Raw genomic sequence first — 19983 nt, 5'->3', positions numbered from 1 at the left:
CTTCAGGATATAGACAAGAATAAAAATGTAAAGTTTGTTGTGTGTAAGCGCTACTGAACTGGAGATTTATGACTCAGTGTAGGACAAAAAATAATTATTTTGAGAAAACAGCCTTTAAAAATATGCATTGTAATTGAAATCTATTGACACAAATAGATAAAGTGATATAAGAGAAACACTAACGGTGTCTTTTAGATGTTTTCTTTTCACTAGTCTGAAAAAACACTTTACGAAAAATCAAAAAGCCCAAAATCTCAAACTTGACAGGTGCATGAAAAAACTGTGTTTGTGTCTGCAGTGTCTCCACTTAATTCATTTTGTTAATCATACATTTTAAATACTTTGTAACAAACAAGAATTAAATCTACACGTTCAGTAAAAAATGAATTTGAAAACCCAAATCCGGCTAAACTGACACATGGAAGTTGAGAGCATATAGGCCGTTTATGAATACGGAGGCTGTTTGTTCAGTGTATAATACATGAGAAAGCACTCACATCCGCAATGCATTCACATAAGTGTGCATAATGTGTCCGCTTAAAAAATCACTCACAGTAATATGTCATTAAAATATGTGTTTTCAAATATGTTTCAAACTTGGCATAAATTTGAAGATTAAAATATCTGAAACAAACCATTACAGTGAGAAAAGGCTTTTTGATGCCTGTATAAGGAAACAGAAGAGGACCTCACTAAAACACCTCGCTCTGAGGAAGGGAAACAAATATCAGTTTGATCCAAATGAGGACACTAATTGCAAAAATGAAAGGGAAACAGTGGAACACACTGAACAAACATTATCATGAACATTTATACATCTGGAAAACCAATAATATCCTCCTTAATAACACACTGCAATGAATCCCCACATTGTTAAAAATAAACCTGCACTGACCATGAAAATTTTTGAAAATTTACATCAGCCGTTCTCAAACTCATTCTCGTTCTAGACAAGCGTTTTCCCAGCATTTTATCGCACATTCATTAGCCCAAAATGTTATTTGATTCTAATAATTAATGCAGCAACAGAGACATACGTAAAACACAAAAGCAAATTCAAATCACTTCTTTAGTGATGGATATATACTGAACAAATGCCAAATTGGCTTTTTACCAAACGTCACACAGAAGATGATATATACACTCTGTGGACGGTAACTGACTTACAAATCAGCTAAAATGTAGGCGAAATCTTTCACTTCTTCATCAATTTCAAAGGAAAAAAAAATATTTGGCATCTCTAAATTTAATTGACTGACAGCAGTACACCATCATCAGATCACAATAAATTACTGGTGCAATTGGCTACACTTTTAAAAATAAAGGTGCTTCACAATGCCATAGAAGAACCTTTTTTGTCTAAATGGTTCCTTAAAGAACCTTTAACATCTGAAGACCCTTTCTGTTTCACAAAAGGTTCTTTGTGGTGAAAGAAGGTTCTTCGAATTATAAAATGGTAAGAAATTATAGAAGATGTTTCCTTAAAGAACACTTGACTGAATGGTTCTTTGTGAAACCAAAAATGGTTCTTCTATGGCATCACTGTGAAGGACCTTTTAAAGCACCTTTATTTTTAAGAGTGTACTTTGCAATTGACAAACCTAGCATGCCATAAAATGGACAAACAAAGGCTATCAAAAGAAGACAAACTGTAATTCAATTATTTTACAATGAAATCATTCCACAACTGCAATGTGAAAGTGGCCACCGTGGCGGGTAATTAAAAATAACATACTTCAACCGGACGGCGTGAGGCGGTAATGCACCTTAACGTTGGTTGCGAACTGCCATTAAAATACACAAAAAAGAAGAAGACGGCGGACACTTTTAGCGGAGGCACACCTTCAAAAAAATGCATCATACTGTTACATGTTACCTGATGTTTCATGTCTTTTGCCTTTGTTTTGCACTGTTTGTGATTTGGTTTCTCCCTCTGTCTTCCCCCGTCTGTTTGTGATCATTTGGTTTAGTCCTTGTTTCATCGTTATCTGTATCACCTGTGTTTTATGATTAGTTCCCCTTTATAAGTCTGTTTGTTTCCTGAGTTCTCTGTTGGTCATTTCATGTTGTACAAGTGTGTGGATGTTTCCCGTTATTCCCGCTGAAGATCTTTATTAAAACTGTTTGTTATTTGAGTTCAGTCTCCAGTCTCGTTGAACCAGCACCAAACCGTAACAGAATGACAGACCGAAACCGTAGTGCTGAGGAACGGCTGTGGAGCTTGAGGCAGAGCGGTCGGGAGTTGGAGCGGTATGTAGAGGATTTCATTGAGCTTTACCATCAGGTGAGCTGGTCCGACGCCTCTTTCGGCTTTGTGTTTCTGTTGGGGTTGGACGAAGAAACTATTCGTTGCGATCTCTCTGGTTATGATGTCCCGTTTGTCGAATTGGTCAATATCATTCTCTATTTAAACTGCTCCACTTTTGAGATGGAGATGGAGAATGACAGTCCGATGCAACGTCCAGCCCCCTCAGAAACACGTCACATCGCACCAGCTCACCCAACGCCAAGAACCTCCGCATACCGATCCAACAGTTCAGACCGCCTGCCTCGCCCTGAACATCCAGCGATCCTCCAGAGGTCCTTAGTCTTCCTCAGCCTAATACCGCTGGCCACAGTTCCAGATTTCCCGGCTGAGATGGCCACAGTTCCTGATTTCCCAGCCGAGATGGCCGCAGTTCCTGATTTCCCGGCCGAGATGGTCACAGTCCCTGATTTCCCGGTCAAGATGGCCACAGTTCCTGATTTCCCTGTCAAGATGGCCACAGTTCCTGAGTTCCCGGCCGAGATGGCCGTCGTTCCTGATTTCCCGGCCGAGATGACCGCAGTTCCTGATTTCCTGACAGAGATGGCCACAGTTCCGGATTTCCCTGTCAAGATGGCCGCTGTTCCTGAGTTCCTGGCCGAAATGGCCCCTGTTCCTGATTTCCCGGCCAAGATGGCCGCCGTTCCTGATTTCCCGGCCAAGATGGTCGACGTTCCTGATTTCCCAGCCAAGATGGTCGACGTTCCTGATTTCCCGGCCAAGATGGTCGACGTTCCTGAGTTCCCGGCCGAGATGGCCGTCGTTTCTGATTTCCCGGCCAAGATGGTCGACGTTCCTGAGTTCCCGGCCGAAAAGGATGCTATGGACCTTATGGATATGGCACTCCCTATGGAGTTTACCGCCCCTATCCTCTCACCAGAGCCTCCGCTTGTCCAGTCCAGCCGTCCAGGGCCTCCGCTGATCCAGTCCAGCCGTCCAGAACCTCCGCTGGTCCAGTCCAGCCGTCCAGGGCCTCCGCTGATCCAGTCCAGCCGTCCAGAGCCTCCGCTGGTCCAGCCCAGCCTTCCAGAACCTCCGCTGGTTACGCCCAGCCTTCCAGAGCCTCCGCTGGTTACGCCCAACCTTCCAGAGCCTCCGCTGGCTACATCCAACCTTCCAGAACCCACTCTACCAGACCCTCCATACGTACCCCTAAATCTCCCCAAGAAAATTTGGGGGGGGGGGGGGCTACAGTCCCATAGTCCACGTGGCCTGGCCGAAGGTTGAGGCCAAGGCCACGGGAGCCATCCAACCTAGGCCACGAGAATTGTCTGCTCGGCCATGGCCTCCTGACCCACCATGGCTATATGAACTGTCTGCTCGGCCATGGCCTCCTGACCCACCATGGCCATATGAACTGTCTGCTCGGCCATGGCCTCCTGACCCACCATGGCCATATGAACTGTCTGCTCGGCCATGGCCTCCTGACCCACCATGGCTATATGAACTGTCTGCTCGGCCATGGCCTCCTGACCCACCATGGCCATATGAACTGTCTGCTCGGCCATGGCCTCCTGACCCACTATGGCCATATGAACTGTCTGCTCGGCCATGGCCTCCTGACCCACCATGGCTATATGAACTGTCTGCTCGGCCATGGCCTCCTGACCCACCATGGCCATATGAACTGTCTGCTCGGCCATGGCCTCCTGACCCGCCATGGCCTCCTGACCCACCATGGCCATAAGAAACTGCCTGCTCGGCTATGGCTTCCTGACCCGCCATGGCTCCTTGAACCGTCTGTCCGGCCATGGCCCCCTGACCCACCATGGCTCCTTAAACTGTCTGTCCAGCCATGGCCCCCTGACCCGCCATGGCTCCTTGATCCGCCCTGGAGGCCTTCCCAAACCAGTAAGGTCCTGTCCGGTAACGGCCTCCAGGGCGCCCGCCCTCCCTCCCCGGTGTTTCCGTCACGGCGCGAGACGCGCCTACCGGGAGGGGGAGGTAATGTTACATGTCACCTGATGTTTCATGTCTTTTGCCTTTGTTTTGCACTGTTTGTGATTTGGTTTCTCCCTCTGTCTTCCCCCGTCTGTTTGTGATAATTTGGTTTAGTCCTTGTTTCATCGTTATCTGTATCACCTGTGTTTTATGATTAGTTCCCCTTTATAAGTCTGTTTGTTTCCTGAGTTCTCTGTCGGTCATTTCATGTTGTACAAGTGTGTGGATGTTTCCCGTTATTCCCGCTGAAGATCTTTATTAAAACTGTTTGTTATTTGAGTTCAGTCTCCAGTCTCGTTGAACCAGCACCAAACCGTAACACATACATCACAGGCGTTAAGAGGTCTGTTAAAATACCTTTACAATCTGCTTTTGAAGAAATATATTGTATTTCGTGCTACAGCGCACATTCTGTCAGATGCAATTTATGGCACGTCTTTCTCAATATACCGTACAATGCGGCAGTCATTCACATCAGATGATAACTCGGCTGCAGAGTTCCACTCACACAGGGGCGTAATTTCCACTGGGGACACGCTTTTCAAAATCCCGTTGGTGTCCACCCAAATGGTGTTAAGTAATCTCTTGTATTTTAGAATGCACGCTCTACACTGCCGAGAGTTTCGTGCTATAGTAAAATCGAAACCAAAAGTAAAACGTGCACGCGCATTCAAAAGCAACTTTAATACCCTGCGTTTAGAGAGTGACTCCCCAATGCGCGCAAATTAGGCTACATAAAATATCTAGGCTGTTATAGTATGCGGGCTATAAGTTGTGTAGTTGTGAATATAGCTGTGTATCATGATAGAAAAATTCGGTGAAAATGTCATTATTTTATTGAGACTTGAGATTAAATAAACTGCTCAAGTATAGTAGATCTTGTAGTATTAATTTTCACATGCAGCTACACATTGTCGGTTAAAGTGGCTGGTAAAAACATTTAGTGGCTGGTAGATTTTGAAATCCACCAGCCATACTGGCAGGTGGACAAAAAAGTAAATTTCCATCCCTGATAAAGGTGCTTTAAAACAGTGGTTCTCAACTCAAAAAAGGTTCTTCTATGGCATCGTGAAGCACCTTTATTTTTAAGAGTGTATAAAAAATTATCATCTACATCACTTGATATCCATTTTGTATTGTCAATACCTCTATTATCTGTGTGTTTGAATATGTGCACAATATTTATTCATTCTTTGAAAACTTTGGTAATGTAACCTTGCCAATGCCAATAAGGCAAACATGCTAATAAGGTTTTTTTTGGGACCTGAAAGAAATTGAAAGAGAGAAAGACCGAAAGATATGAAGGGAGTTTAAGAGAATAAGATCTGCATGTCTACATCTTCACTAAAGATCAGATTTTCTTGCGGGCCCTGAGGGGTCAACAACTGCAGATGAACCAAATGATATGCAAATTTCCAAAAACAGCGCCACAAATTGGCTTGTGTGTGCGGTGCGGCCCTACTCATCTCGGAGAGCGTTTTGTCCAGAATTTCTCATCTACACCAACATCACGGCAGGTCTAACAAATGGAGGTGTTGAAAAAGTAGATTTAGAGAAAAAGTAATGGAAATAATAAAAAAAAACATGTTAAAAGAACAAAGTTGAAAACAATTTGAAATGCGAGGCATTCATAACAGTCTTATCTTGTGCTCTTCATGTCTTTTTGTCTCTGTTTCTGTGAGGGGGGATCAAAAGCAAAGATTCACTTTTCATGTGCTAATGTTATCTGCCTCCTTGAGGAGAATTCAAATTAATGATTGTATCATTATTGGTTTGATAAACTGTGTTTAATGAAAGAATTATATCAAGGATTTAAATCAAAAATAAGAAAGACATTGTAGGGTATTCCTCAAACTTTCCATAACCATGAGAGGCTTTGAAATGCAGATGTTGCCTGACGCCATGAGATAAGGTCAAATCCATCTCTAAGAGTGCTGGGCTGCCATAAACATCACAAAAGGGCAGTTTAATAGTTGGTTCATGGGGCCCTAAAAAGTAGATTTAGACAATAAGGACATTTAAGGACACTACCATTTTGCTTTTCAGAACAAAAATGTGCAGATAGTTTACTCACCCCCTTGTCATCCAGGATGTTCATGTCTTTCTTTCTTCAGTCATAAAGAAATTATGTTTCTTGAGGAAAACATTTCAGGAATTATTTCCATATAGTGGACTTCTATGGTGCCCCCAAATTTCAACTTCCAAAATGCAGTTTAAATGCAGCTTCAAAGGGCTCTAAATGATCCCAGCCGAGGAAGAAGGGTTTATAGCGAAACGATCAGTCATTTTAGAAACAAACTCACTATTTCTGTACTTTCTAACCTCAAAAGCTTGTCTTGTCTATGTCTGTGTGAACTGCGTTTTTCCGTTTCAATACAGTTAGGGTATGTTGAAAAACTCCCATCTCATTTACTTCCCCAACTTCAAAATCGTCCTACATTGCTACAAAAGTAACGACCCAGTGTTTACAAAGTGAACATGCAAAGAAGATCAAACGCACTTTACAAAAAAAAAAAAAAAAGTAAAACAGCGATATAGGGCCATTTTTAAGGTAAAGAACAAAACGAGCCGGGAGTTTTTCGACATACCTAACTGTATTGACCCAGATCACACAGACTAAGCATGCACATCGCAGAGCCAAGACAAGATGAGCATTTGAAGTTAAAAAGTATATAAATTGTCAATTTGTTTTGAAAATGTCAGATCGTTTCGCTACACAAGACCTTTTTTCCTCGGCTGTGATCATTTAGAGCCCTTTAAACCTGCATTCAAACTTGGGGCACCATTGAAGTCCAGTATATGGAGATAATTCCTGAGACGTTTTCCTCAAAAAACATAATTTCTTTACGACTGAAGAAAGACAGACATTAAATATCTTGGATAGCAAAGCGGTAAGTAAATTATCTGTAAATTTTTGTTCTGGAAGTGAACTAATCATTTATTCAGCTGGCGTTTTGGTGATTTTTAGTGGATGTATGAAGTCAGTTGAAGTCCTCAGGTTACAGAGGAACCCATGTGTAAAGAATCAAATTAACAAACACTAAAGTGATGCACTAAAGTGTAATTTTACTGTTTGATTTCATTAAAACTATATAAATATATGGAAGCCCCTTACCACTATGCAATAAAAAAGCAAAAACGGTAATTGTGGATTTTTTTTATTGCAAATTTGAGGGGAAAAAGTCATTCTTTGAAGCAATTCTAAGCTTACTTTAACAATTTCAATAAAAGAGTTTATATCTTGCAATTCTGACTTCTTTCCCTTTGAATTCTGAGTTTACATCTCACAATTTACTGCCATGGAACAAAAAATAATTTAAAAAAGGTATTTGTGACTTTTTAATCTCACAATTCTGAGTTTTGTTCTGACAATTTTAAGTTTATATTTCACAATACTGACATTTATTCACAACTGTGAAAAATAAACTCAGAATTGTGAGAAAAAAAGTCTGAATTGTGAAATAAAAAAGTAGCAATAATGATTTGTTTTAATCCCATCACAGAAACAAGCTTGCACAGTTATCTATTTAACTATGTTATAACATAACATAGTTACCTATTTTATCGTAACACATTTTTTGTCAATGTTTTCCTGTTATGCTATCTTTAGCTAATTTGGTTTGATAATCCAGTAACTTTCTTGTATATTTCAGTCTGTCTTAAACGATTAGTTCACTTCCAGAACAAAAATTTACATATAATGTACTCACTCCCTTGTCATCCAAGATGTTCATGTTTTTCTTTCTTTAGTCATCAAGAAATTATGTTTTTTGAGGAAAACATTTCAGGATTTCTCTCCATATATAGACTTCTATGGTGCCCCTGAGTTTGAACTTCTAAAATGCAGCTTCAAAGGGCTCTAAACAGTCCCAGATCGGGGATTGAAGCTGCATTTAAACTACATTTTGGAAGTTCAAACTTGGGGGCACCATACATATCCATTATATGGAGAGAAATCCTGAAATATTTTCATCAAAAAACTTAATTTCTTAACAACTGAAGAAACAGTACATTATCTGTAAATGTTTGTTCTAAAAGTGAACTAATCCTTTAAGTGTCTAAGTATGTTTTGGGGCCACTTTATGTGGCTAGTAAGTCAATAGAAAGTCAGAGTTTCTGCAAAATCACTGCTGTTGTGTCCTGAATGACTATTACGACACCACAGGACATCAACGGCTCCAAATTCAGTGAGCTCTGTCATTAAATTCTTCATTCATTCATGCCATGTGACATCTGCACTGTCTGTCATGTGTATTAGGGTGTAACGTGTCTGATCTGACAGTCTGCCACAGCAAACGAGACTACAATCACAAAAGAGGTGGGAAAAAAGGGTGCAGAAATAAAGGGACAAACAAAGCAGCCTAAGAGTGATACTGGAGGGATGCAATTCTGTACTTGATGGGAGATACTAAAGACTGAAACATGTTTCTCTGAAGAGCTTTTAGCTTTAGCGATTATCCATGTGTGAACACAGAGAGAGATGCTGTGACTGCCAGTTCTGTGCCGAGGGTACAGCTTCAAAAAATACAGATGGTTGAGGTTCTAAAAGCCAATTTAATTAAGGAATAAAGAATGGGAAGTTGTGCTTTATTGGTATTATGTTCATGACTGGAATGCTGACCAATCAGCATTATGGAAAGGCACTGTTCATTTACTAACGCACAAGCTGGGACCACATATAAACCTGTATTTATATTATTATATGGATATTAATTATATATTAATTATCTAAAATATATAATAATTATGATTGCACTTTATTTTACATTATGTGTACTTACATGGATTAGGTTTAGAGGCAGGTTCAGGTTTATTACTAAGTTATTACCTAGTTATTGTATTTACTATAAAAAGTACACAGTGTGTACATGAGGAACATGACTGTAAAATAAAGTGCTACCATAATTATATTACTTGTTACAAGAAAACATATGAACATTATTAAGAAATGTTACTGATTTTATTAAACACTGGTGGCTATTGCTTTCACTCTTTTTATAAATGCAATACGCTACTCATTATTTAACCACACTTCATACCTATCAACACCCCTTAAAGACTTATTTACACTCCGCCCACCAACGTGTGGTAGGGTTAGACAACATTGGAAAAGACGCCTGTTATGTAGGAGCTCCAGTGGTGTAGGCAGTAAAGCGTGTAGCAATTATTGTTTTGGCGCAATCAAACTGAATTTGAATCCGCCTTTTGCCAAACTCATTCTTCTTCCTTTTTCATATCACATATCACATATTACAACAGAAAGGCATTTATTTTCAATAAAAATAAGGAAATAATTGAATAGTTTAATTTTTTTTTTTTTACACTTAGTGTGCTATTACTGCATACTGTTTCATAATGTACTACAATACCGAGGTGCAGATATCTGCCACTATTTGCACTAAGTAGTATAAACAGCATGTAAAGAAAATATTCCTATTTTTAAATTTATCTTATTAGAATCTGTCGCTATTTTCGCTTAGCGTAAGAAAATATGCTATTTTCTAGGGCTGCCCCCTAATAGTCGACTTACCATTAGTTGACGAGAAAAGGCTTGGTCGACCAAAATATTATTAGTCGCTTAGTCACTAAAAAAAACAAAAAATCAACAGGAAGTGGCGAAGTCACGCAGTCCGCGACGGACAAATCATTAACGGCTGGTCAATGTATTAACTCGGGCAGGACATCCAAACGCTCACCTATCATTCATCTACCTCAAATATGGCTTTTCATCTTAAAGATGTATGTAGCAACTTTACATGGCAGCTCAAGCTAATGTTAACCTAGAAAAATGCGTGCTATTTAAGTGTCTGTGCAGAGTGAGCTGAACAAATACATCTTTTGAATCTGTAAAGACTCTACGTTTATTTGTGTGCACTCAGAGTAACAACTAAATGTTGCGCTTTTGTAAAATAATGAAAACAAACAGGATGCGCTTTCTGCCGTCTTGAGTGCAAAACTTCAAGACTCTGTGTATACTTGCCTTACAGACATTAAAAAATATATCTATAGAGATTTAAATGTCCAATTTAAACAGAAAACAAATATTTTAAGATAATGTAATTCATATGAGACATGCATACAGGCACATCACTACTGCGGAAATGACGAGTCAGAGTCGCTGACAATTCTTAAGCCGAAAACAAAGAAAGCACTAGTTTATCAATAAACTATTAAAAGCAGTCTCCTTGCTGTATTTCCCAGACACATTCATAATTATTATATTTGCCGGTGCACTGTGGAAAGCTTTTTGGCATGCGCTTGAGTACTTATTAGGCTATGTAGGTAATTAAAGGATCATTATTATGATTTCAATGGTTTATTAATAAATATGTGACTAATAGTCAACCAAGGCTTAAAACAACTACTATAACTATTATAAATATTTAGTCAATGGCAGCCCTACTATTTTCACTTAGTGTAAATAGTTGCTTTTTACACTTGCAAATATGGTGCAAATAGCCACTGCCAATTTTATTTCCTGGACTGGCATATTTTCTATAGAATATGATGTTGGTGCTGGATGAATCAAAGTTCTTGTCTGTGAGCTTCTATGTAAGGTTGTCATAATTAAATAATCTATATGTGTAGCATAAACATAAGAAAAAAGAAACATGTTTAATTGTACTGCATGTGCACTGAAGTGTAAATCAAATCATAAAAGTATATTTATATAGAGATTTATATCTATATTTATATATAGATACAGATAATAATACGAAATAAAAGGTAAAGAAAGCACACTTACATGTTTCTTAACATGCTTAAGTCACTTTGTTATCTTATCAAATTAAATGTTTTAAAGGTCATTTCAAATAATTGTTTTAATAATCTTTTGTCATGCTTTAAAGAAGTACACTTAATTTGTTGTGTTGACTAACATATTAAGCACATGTAAAGCACATTACATCTACAGTAAACATATTTTAAAGCGTTTCCACGATAAGTACTCTTTTTAGAAGTGTTAAAGTGCACTTCTTTTTTACATGGGATCTCAAAGCTCAACAGATATGAACAAAAAGCAGTGCTTTCATGTCATATTTTACCATGGCAAAATTACTCTAAGTGCTGGCTTACTGTTATTGCCTTTATAGGACAAGAAAATGTAAATTCTGTCATCATTTACCCTCATGTCATTCTAAATCTTTATTAATTTCTATATTTTGGCAACTGTTTTGTTGACCATTGGATGGCTGGATGGATAGATAGATCTATCTACATTTCTAAAAAATATCTTTATATGTTCAAGAGAAGAAAGTAAGTCAAACTGGTTTGGAACAAAATTAGGGAGACTAACTAATGACACTATTTAAATTTTTGGTTGAACTGTCCCTTTAAATACTTATAACCATGATATGCAATGTATCTAAGCCGATAAGCTGGTCACCCTGTTACTCAGTGTTGGCTGGTAGTGTGTGTTTAACTGTGTACAGACGCAGTGGTCTGCTGTCTGTGAAGCTCTCACCAACTGTCAGCACGAGTCAAAGTGGTGGGCGGAGCACAGCTCATCTGGAGGATATAGCGGGAGGGCCAGTGGGTGTGACAGTCTTAGGGTTTGGGGAGGGGCCAGATAAAACCTCCTCCTCAGGGACGGCCTCTATTGTGGACAGTAATTGATAATATTCATCCTCTCCATCCAGAAGCTTGATTTGCCTGAGAAATGACAGAGAAATATAAGTGGGTCATGGATACATTACGTCAAACAGAGCAATAACTGCATACATATTTTGTTTGGTAATCTAAAAATATGCTTCATGTAATATCTAAATTAACTGGATCTATCCATTAAAAATTATTAATATAACTAAATTAACTTGACTGTATTATGGGTTTTTAAGAGTGAGATCAAATAGCTTCTTGAGGTAAGCTGATGCATATTGTTCACATTTTTTAAATCAATGTTGAGATATTACATTAAAACTTTGACTTATAGTCAAAGCATATAAAGCATATACAATACGAAGAAGAGTGTATATTTTAGGTGTTGTAACTGGTTGAAGTTTTTGTTTAATTTTTTAAGCATCCTATGGAAGCTCGTTTTGCCACTAAATAAAAAACACAAAAAATGTTATTGCGACTTTTTTTCAGAATTGTGAGATAAAACCGTGATAATTGGTCGTGAGTTATATAATCCGAATCACAATTCTGACTTTTTTCTCAAAATTGCATGATATAAACTTGCAATAGTGAGTTATAAAGTCAGAATTGCAATATAAACTCACAATTCTGACTTTTTTCTCAAAATTGCATGATATAAACTTGCAATAGTGAGTTATAAAGTCAGAATTGCAATATAAACTCACAATTCTGACTTTTTTCTGTCAAATGCCAGTTTGTATCTCGCAATTCTTACCTTTTTTTTGCAATTCTGAATTTTCCTCGCAATTCTTTTTTTCTCAGAATTGCATTATATAAACTTGACTTTTCAGAATTGTGAAATAAAATCGAGATAATCGGTTGTGAGTTGTATAGTCAGAATTGCGATATAAACTCCCAATTCTGACTTTTTTCTCAAAATTGCATGATATAAACTTGCAATAGCGAGTTATAAAGTCAGAATTGCGAGATATAAACTCTTACTTTTTTTCTAGCAAATGCAAGTTTATATCTTGCAATTCTGACTTTTTTTCTTGCAATTGAGAGTTTATATCTCATAATTCTGACTTTTTTTCTCAGAATTGTAAGATAAAATCTCACAATTACAAGTTATAAAGTCCAATTTTGAAGGGAAAAAAGAGACTAATATGTATTTAGAATTGCGAGATATAAACTCACAATTCTGACAATTTTTTTCTAGCAAATGCAAGTTTGTATCTTGCAATTCTGACTTTTTTTCTTAATTGTAAGATGAAAACTCACAATTGCGCATTATAAAATCCAATTCTGAAGGAAAAAAGACACTAATATGTCCTCAGACCAGCGAAATATAAACTTTCTAGCAAATGCGATTTTGTATCTTACAATTCTGACGTTTTTTTCTTGCAATTGAGAGTTTATATCTCATAATTCTGACTTTTTTTTCTCAAAATTGTAAGATAAAATCTCACAATTGCGCATTATAAAATCCAATTCTGAAGGAAAAAAGACACTAATATGTCCTCAGACCAGCGAAATATAAACTTTCTAGCAAATGCGAGTTTGTATCTTACAATTCTGACGTTTTTCTTGCAAATGAGAGTTTATATCTCATAATTCTGACTTTTTTTCTCAGAATTGTAAAATAAAAACTCACAATTGCGAGTTATAAAGTCCAATTTTGAGGGAAAAAAGTGATATGTTTTCAGAATCGCAAGTTTATTTCTCAGATTTATATCTCGCAATTTATGACTTTATAACACGTAGTTGCGAGTTTACAGTGGCTGAAACAGGCTTCCATAAATATATATATATTTTTAAACAGAATGCATTTATATGGGGTATATTAGGAAATAGTGTTTTTGTTTTATCAGACTGTTTACAGAAAGTATTTTTGGTATGGTATAACTGTCTGTTTTGTCTGTTTTAGTGTTAAGCTTAAGTTGATGCTCTGGGTACAGGCAGCAATGAGAATAATGTAGAGGAAAGAGCACCATAATCTTCAGTTTTTATATGAGCAGTGCATACTTTGCCAGATGAAGAAAATTCAGAGTGATACCTCTCATTATTTGTACTCACAGTATGAACTTCCTCCATCTGGGAGAATATACAGAGCTCCATGTATGCATTAAATAAGTATATGAATGAATGTGTGCCTGTATCAATACAGATTTTTAATATTATTTCAACTGAAATAAATAGATTTGTGTGTGTGTGTGTGTGTGTGTGTGTGTTTATTTCCACATTTTTTTATTTGTATTAAAATAACAAAAATTCTGTCTCAGCTCAATGAAATGGTCCTATGGTGTGTCAAATTAATTAATCAAATTAATTAAATACAAACATTTGAACATAATCTCTCAACTAATATGATCTCATAAAAACTGCATGCATATTAAGCATAGAATAATTAATAAAATACCGGCAAAATTAGTTTTTAAAATAATTAAAATAGCAGAACATGCCAGTTTTCCCCTAATTACATTCTAAATGAAACTGGCTGCATGTCTCTTCTTGTTTCCATTACAAGATACTTTAATGACCTCTCAACTATCTCCACTAGTTACTTCAGCCTCACATATTCTCTGAGGTCCTCGGATTCAAAACATCCAGACTTTCCTCTGTGGGTGGAAGATCATTTAGTATCATCACTCTGAAATACTGAAACTCACTCCCATCCAATCCCCACAACATCTGTTTCCCCACCTCTGACTCTTAATGTATGTGTGTTTTTTTCTCTTCTGAGTTTCTGAAACATCTCTGTGGAAAAGTTACTGAATTAATCACTGAATTAATAAAACCAAAAAAAACCTAACCTAAGAGGTTAAAAAAGGCAGACTAAAAGCAAGGAAGCTGCCTTACTTTTCACGGGGGTTAAACATAATAAATAAATAAAAAAGAGCGCAAGAAATGGTTAATCCTTTCATAAAGAGCACTGATATACAGCCTGCTCGAGGTATTAGAGGAACCAGGCTTAACTTCACAGACTGTGAGGTCACATATCTCACAATTAATACATGCATTCTTATAACACGTCTTCTCCCCTCCCAAAAATAAAAGGAAAAAAAAAAGGCGCTCGTATTTTCAGCTGCGCATTTGCATGAGAAGCAAACAGAGCCGTGGTCTTCTCGGCTCCCCTCCTGAGCTGGTGGGGTGTTTAGATACGAAGAAGGAAAGCTGTTATTTACCCCAGTTTTCTGGGTTTCCTCTTGCTCCCCTGATAATCCAGACTTCTCTGCAGAGAGGACACAGAACCAGCGCACGTAAACACACACGGACAAACACACACACACACACACACACGCAGAGTTAGAAAAGCTTCAGAAAAGACAAACGCGAAGCAACGAACATGCGCGAGAGAATCATTAATTTTTAATTCAAAGTGATTTTGTGTTGAATGTGTGCAGATGCTGATAATATCAGAAGTCACAGCATAATTTTTCTTGATCAAAGCGCACGGGGCTGAGGCTGATGAGGCAGGCATCTTGCTCGGCTTTGATAAACCACATCAATTATTCACCGTGAAGGGAGACATCCTCACATGAAAGCAACAGATAAAGCGCCAAAGCACATGGTGGAGACAACAGAACGGCAGAGCGGCGTGGGGGTGGGGGCTCGGGGGTCTGGCACAGGTAGCTTTAATTGTATTATCATCTGGAAACAAAGTTAGACAAAGGCTTCCATGAAAGGCTTTGAACTCACGTTAAGATGGTTGTAATAAAGACTGTCTTCCGGGCTGTTCAGGAGCTTGGGCTGCTGTCCTCTTCGCCGAGGGGAACGGTGATGTAGCTTCACCGTTGGACCTGCGGGACGCACACACAAACACAAACACGCGCGGGACGGATCAGTGACACGTCTCCCATTGTGTTGCCCTGCAGGAATTGTATAAGCAGAGCAGCGCAAATAAAGCTGACAGCTGCAACATAAATACATCTCGCTAAACAATAGTGCAACTGCAAGATTTTTACATTTCGTCAAGAAAACGTGAGTGCTGTTTGCCCTTGCAAAAGTTTCATTGTACATTTTGTGCATTTTATTATCCACCAGGCTAACAACAATACATGTACAGTGTACTTACCTAAGAAAGTACTGGGTAATATAAAGCAACTACATGGGTTTTAAGTGTGTAAGCAGGACTGAAAAACAAAGTGCTACCCAAAAATCAGTAACGATACACCCCTCAATACCAAGCCACATGATTTGATTCATGATGATTCATGTCCTTTCATATTAAAGACATCAAAATTTGGGTTAGTTATACATTGCATGTACTTATATAGTAATAACAGTTATTACAAGTAATTGAAAGCAACTAATCCTAAAACAAACCCTAACCATAGCCTTATAGCATGTAGTTTATAATATTACACAGCATTTATTTAATTACACTCGAACAACGAAACAACACTTAAAATAAAGTTTTTGGTTACACTTTATTTTAAGGTGTCATTGTTACAGTGTAATTATACATTCACTTTCAGAACAAAGATTTACAGATAATTTAGTCACCCCACTGTCATGCAAGATGTTCATGTCTTTCAGTATGGTGCCCCCAAGTTTGATTTTACAAAATGCAGTTTAAATGCAGCTTCAAACGGCTCTAAATGATCCCAGCCGAGGAAGAAGGGTCTTATCTAGAGAAACTCATGGGCACCATAGAAGTCCACTATATGGAGAGAAATCTTTACGACTGAAGAAAGAAAGACATGAACATCTTGGATGAAAGGGGCGAGTAAATTATCTGTCAATTTTTGTTCTGGAAGTGAACGTCTCAGGTTACGTAGGTAACCCTAGTTCCCTGAGGACAGGGAACGAGACGCTGCATCCTGGTTCAGGACACTATGGGAACTGCCTTCGGCATGACCGGTTCTGAAACAAGCTATAGAACAACGACAGTGAACTTGACACTGTCCGGCGCCAGCCTGTGACATCATCAACAGGCGCCTGCTAGTATAAAGCAGGTGCCTGAGAGCACAACACCATCTTTTTGTCGGACGGAGGTCTGTGCAGGGCCCGAGGCATGGCCCTGAGACGCAGCGTCTCGTTCCCTGTCCTCAGGGAACTAGGGTTACCTACGTAACCTGAGACGTTCCCTTCCGGAGGGAACTCTACGCTGCTTCCTGGTTCAGGACACTATGGGAACGCTTATACAAACGCCGCCATGCCGAGGGATAAGTGATCAAACTGACTGAATGAGGAGTCAAGAAGGAAATCACCCCTGCATCAGCGAGAGTCGCTGGGGCCCAGTGACCTGCCACGGCTAGCCCGGCTACCTGTGCACGCAACTCTCCAGCGTGGAGGCCTAGAGGAAGCCTACTACACTTAGCTCTCTAAGTGAAGGAGCTCATAAACGCCCTGACCATAAGGGGCGGAGTTTAGGGAATGGAGGTCTCAGCAGAGCGAATGTCTGCTCTAGGGACCTGACAACATTCAGTGCTAACAGGTATAGATGGGGAAGCGGAGCTTCTGGAGAATGGAGGCTTCATAAAAGACTCTCTAAAAGAGAGGAAGCCTGACAACATTCAATCCACTAGCTCTTAGGAGTGGAGGTCTCAAAATAACCCTCCAGTGAGGGGAGACCTGGCTACACTCACGCTTGAAAGTACTGAAAGCGGAGCTTCTGGAGAACGGAGGCTTCATAAAAGACTCTCTAAAAAGAGAGGAAACCTGACAACATTCCATCCACTAGCTCTTAGGAGTGGAGGTCTCAAATAACCCTGCCGTGAGGGGAGACCTGGCTACACTCACGCCTAGAAGTACTGGAGGCGGAGCCTCTGGAGAACGGAGGCTTCACAGAAGACTCTCTAAAAAGAGAGGAAACCTGACAACGTTCAGTCCACCAGCTCTTAGGAGTGGAGGTCTCACTAGCCCTTCAGTGAGGGGAGACCTGGCTACACTCACGCCCGGAGAAAAAGCCTATACTCGACACTGGGGGTATTCAGTGAGGCTGCATAGCCTATGCAACCCGAACTACCCGAGTGGAGCTTCTGCTCAGAGGGAATCTACAGAGTGGAGGTCCCATGACCTAACTACACTTGACACTGACGATGGCCTGTGAGGCTGAATAGCCTGTGCAGCAGGCCTGTCTAAGTGGAGATTTCCCGAGGAGTGGAGGCTTCGCCGAAAGGAAGCCTGGCAACACTCTGTGACTTCCAGGGTGCAACTCTAAGAATGGAGGTGCCGTGGCGCCTCTACACTCAAAACCTGGTGGGTAGTCAGTGAGGCTGAATAGCCTGTGCAGCAGAACTACCTGCAGGGAGTTCAGAGGAGTGACTGCTTCAAAGGAAGCCAGAAAAACACTCTGCGTCTTGCAAAGGAAAACTCTAAAAGTGGGGGTCTCATGACCCACTCCACTTTCAACACTGAGGGTAGTCAGCGAGGCTGAATAGCCTGTGCAGTAGAACTACCTGAGTGGAGTTTCTGCAAAGTGGCGGCTTTGGTAAGAAAGAAGCCTGGTACCACTCTGCACCCAGCAGAGGACGACTCTAAGGATGGAGGTCCGTGACCTATCTACACCCAACACCAGAGGTGGTCCGCGAGGCTGAATAGCCTGTGCAGTCGGACCGCCTATTTCTAGTGAGTCTCTGGAGGCAACAAAGCTCTGAGTGAGGCTGGCAATGTTCTGCGAGCAGCAGAAGGACTCTAAGAGTGGAGGTCCCAAGACCTACTACACTTCAACACTGCAGGCGTTCATCGAAGCTGAACAGCCTAAACGACAGTACTGCCTGAGTGGAGTCTGGAGAGTGGAGGCTTTCTAAAGAGGGAGCCTAACACACCTCCGTGCTTAGCAAGGAAGAACTCTGAGAGTGGAGGTCTCAAGACCTAGCTACACTCTAGCCTTGAAGGTCATCCGCGAGGCTGACTAGCCTGTGCGACAGAAATACCTTCATTTTGGAGCTCTTCTGGAGAGTGAGGCCTGAGGAGGCCTGACACTCGATCCTGCTAGCAGCGCTATCTGGATTGGAGCTGGAAAACTAAAAGGTTTTTGAGAAAAACCAGCTCAGAGAATGGACACGGAGGAACCCTGCGTGGTCCATGGGAGAAAGGAACCTGCCTTTACGGGAGGGACCTTACCATGAGTATGGATTTTAGTGAAGTGCCTGAACAGTGCACTTACCACTCACGTGGATTTTAGAGAATGCCCAAAGACTTCGCGTGAGCAAACACCACAAATGTGGTTTTGAGTAGGTGTCCTGAGCATAGCGAGGATCACCAGATTTGCAGTCTCTAGGCGATAGCGGAGCCTGAAAGCGGAGCTTCTGGAGAGGGGAGGCTTCAGCAGAAAGACTCTCTAAGCGAGAGGAGGCCTACAACGCTCTCCCTAGGGAAACTCTTCAGAGTGGAGGCCTCAGGAAAACGCTCTAGGCGAGGGGAGGCCTGACTACACTCGACGCTCAAGAAAAGGCAGATACTCACAGTCAGAGCCAATAATGAAAAATTCTAATTTATCATCTAGCTCTGTGTAGTGGAGGCTCCGAGACTACATCTCCAAGGAGAGAAGCCTACAACACTAGTTTTTGGTGAGTGGAAGACTGCACTCCCCCAAAAAATAGTCAGCGAGGCACTCATGGGCCTGCCAGCTGCTATAACTGTGAGAGTGAAGGTCTCAGTACTGTTGGCTGTGACAGAGGGAGACCTATTACACTGTGCTATCGAAGGAGTTGTAAAACTTAAGGGTTTTGGAACCAACTCGAAGAACGGGCACGGAGGATTACCTGCGTGGTCCGTAGGAGAAAGGAACCTGCCTTTACGGGAGGAACCTTACCATAAGTATGGATTTTAGTTAAGTGCCTGAATTAGTGCACTCACCACTCGCGTGGATTTCAGAGAGTGCTCAAAGACTTTGCGTGAGCAAACACCACTAACGTGGATTTAAGAAGGTGCTCTAAGCGTTTCGCGAGAAAGACACCTGTATTAACCCGGGTGATAGCAGAACCCGGAAGCGGAGCTTTCAGTGAGGGAGGCTTTAATGGTTTTACAAGCTCTCGAACGTAACAAGCCTGACGACGCTCAACTGAGGAAGCTCTATCGAGTGGAGGCCTTGGAATACACGCCCTCTCATGGAAGGGAGGCCTACTTTATTTTACACTCAACGCTTGTAGTGACAGGTCCACGGAAAGAGTTCACAAGCTGCCTTAACCTTGTGTTCTCCCGGCCTGTATTTC

At 40.4% G+C, this 19983-nt stretch overlaps 1 protein-coding gene across 1 annotated transcript in view; it reads right to left on the bottom strand.

The window, feature by feature from the left end:
* Positions 1 to 11714: 11714 nt before the first annotated feature.
* LOC141331527 (myosin-IIIb-like) overlaps positions 11715 to 19983 on the bottom strand; it is a 63712-nt gene continuing 55443 nt past the window's right edge. Inside the window, exons 2-4 of the mRNA XM_073836582.1 lie at positions 15521 to 15621; positions 15007 to 15053; positions 11715 to 11896 (exon numbers count right to left, since the gene is read on the bottom strand). Of these exons, the coding sequence (XP_073692683.1) occupies positions 11749 to 11896; positions 15007 to 15053; positions 15521 to 15621 (296 nt within the window). The 3' untranslated portion in view covers positions 11715 to 11748. The remainder of the gene's footprint in view (positions 11897 to 15006; positions 15054 to 15520; positions 15622 to 19983) is intronic.

The sequence above is a fragment of the Garra rufa genome, chromosome 3 (assembly GCF_049309525.1).
Source record: "Garra rufa chromosome 3, GarRuf1.0, whole genome shotgun sequence".
Lineage (NCBI taxonomy): Eukaryota > Metazoa > Chordata > Actinopteri > Cypriniformes > Cyprinidae > Garra > Garra rufa.
The sequence above is the reverse complement of the archived record's forward strand: the minus strand, read 5'-3'. Positions and strand labels throughout refer to the sequence as shown.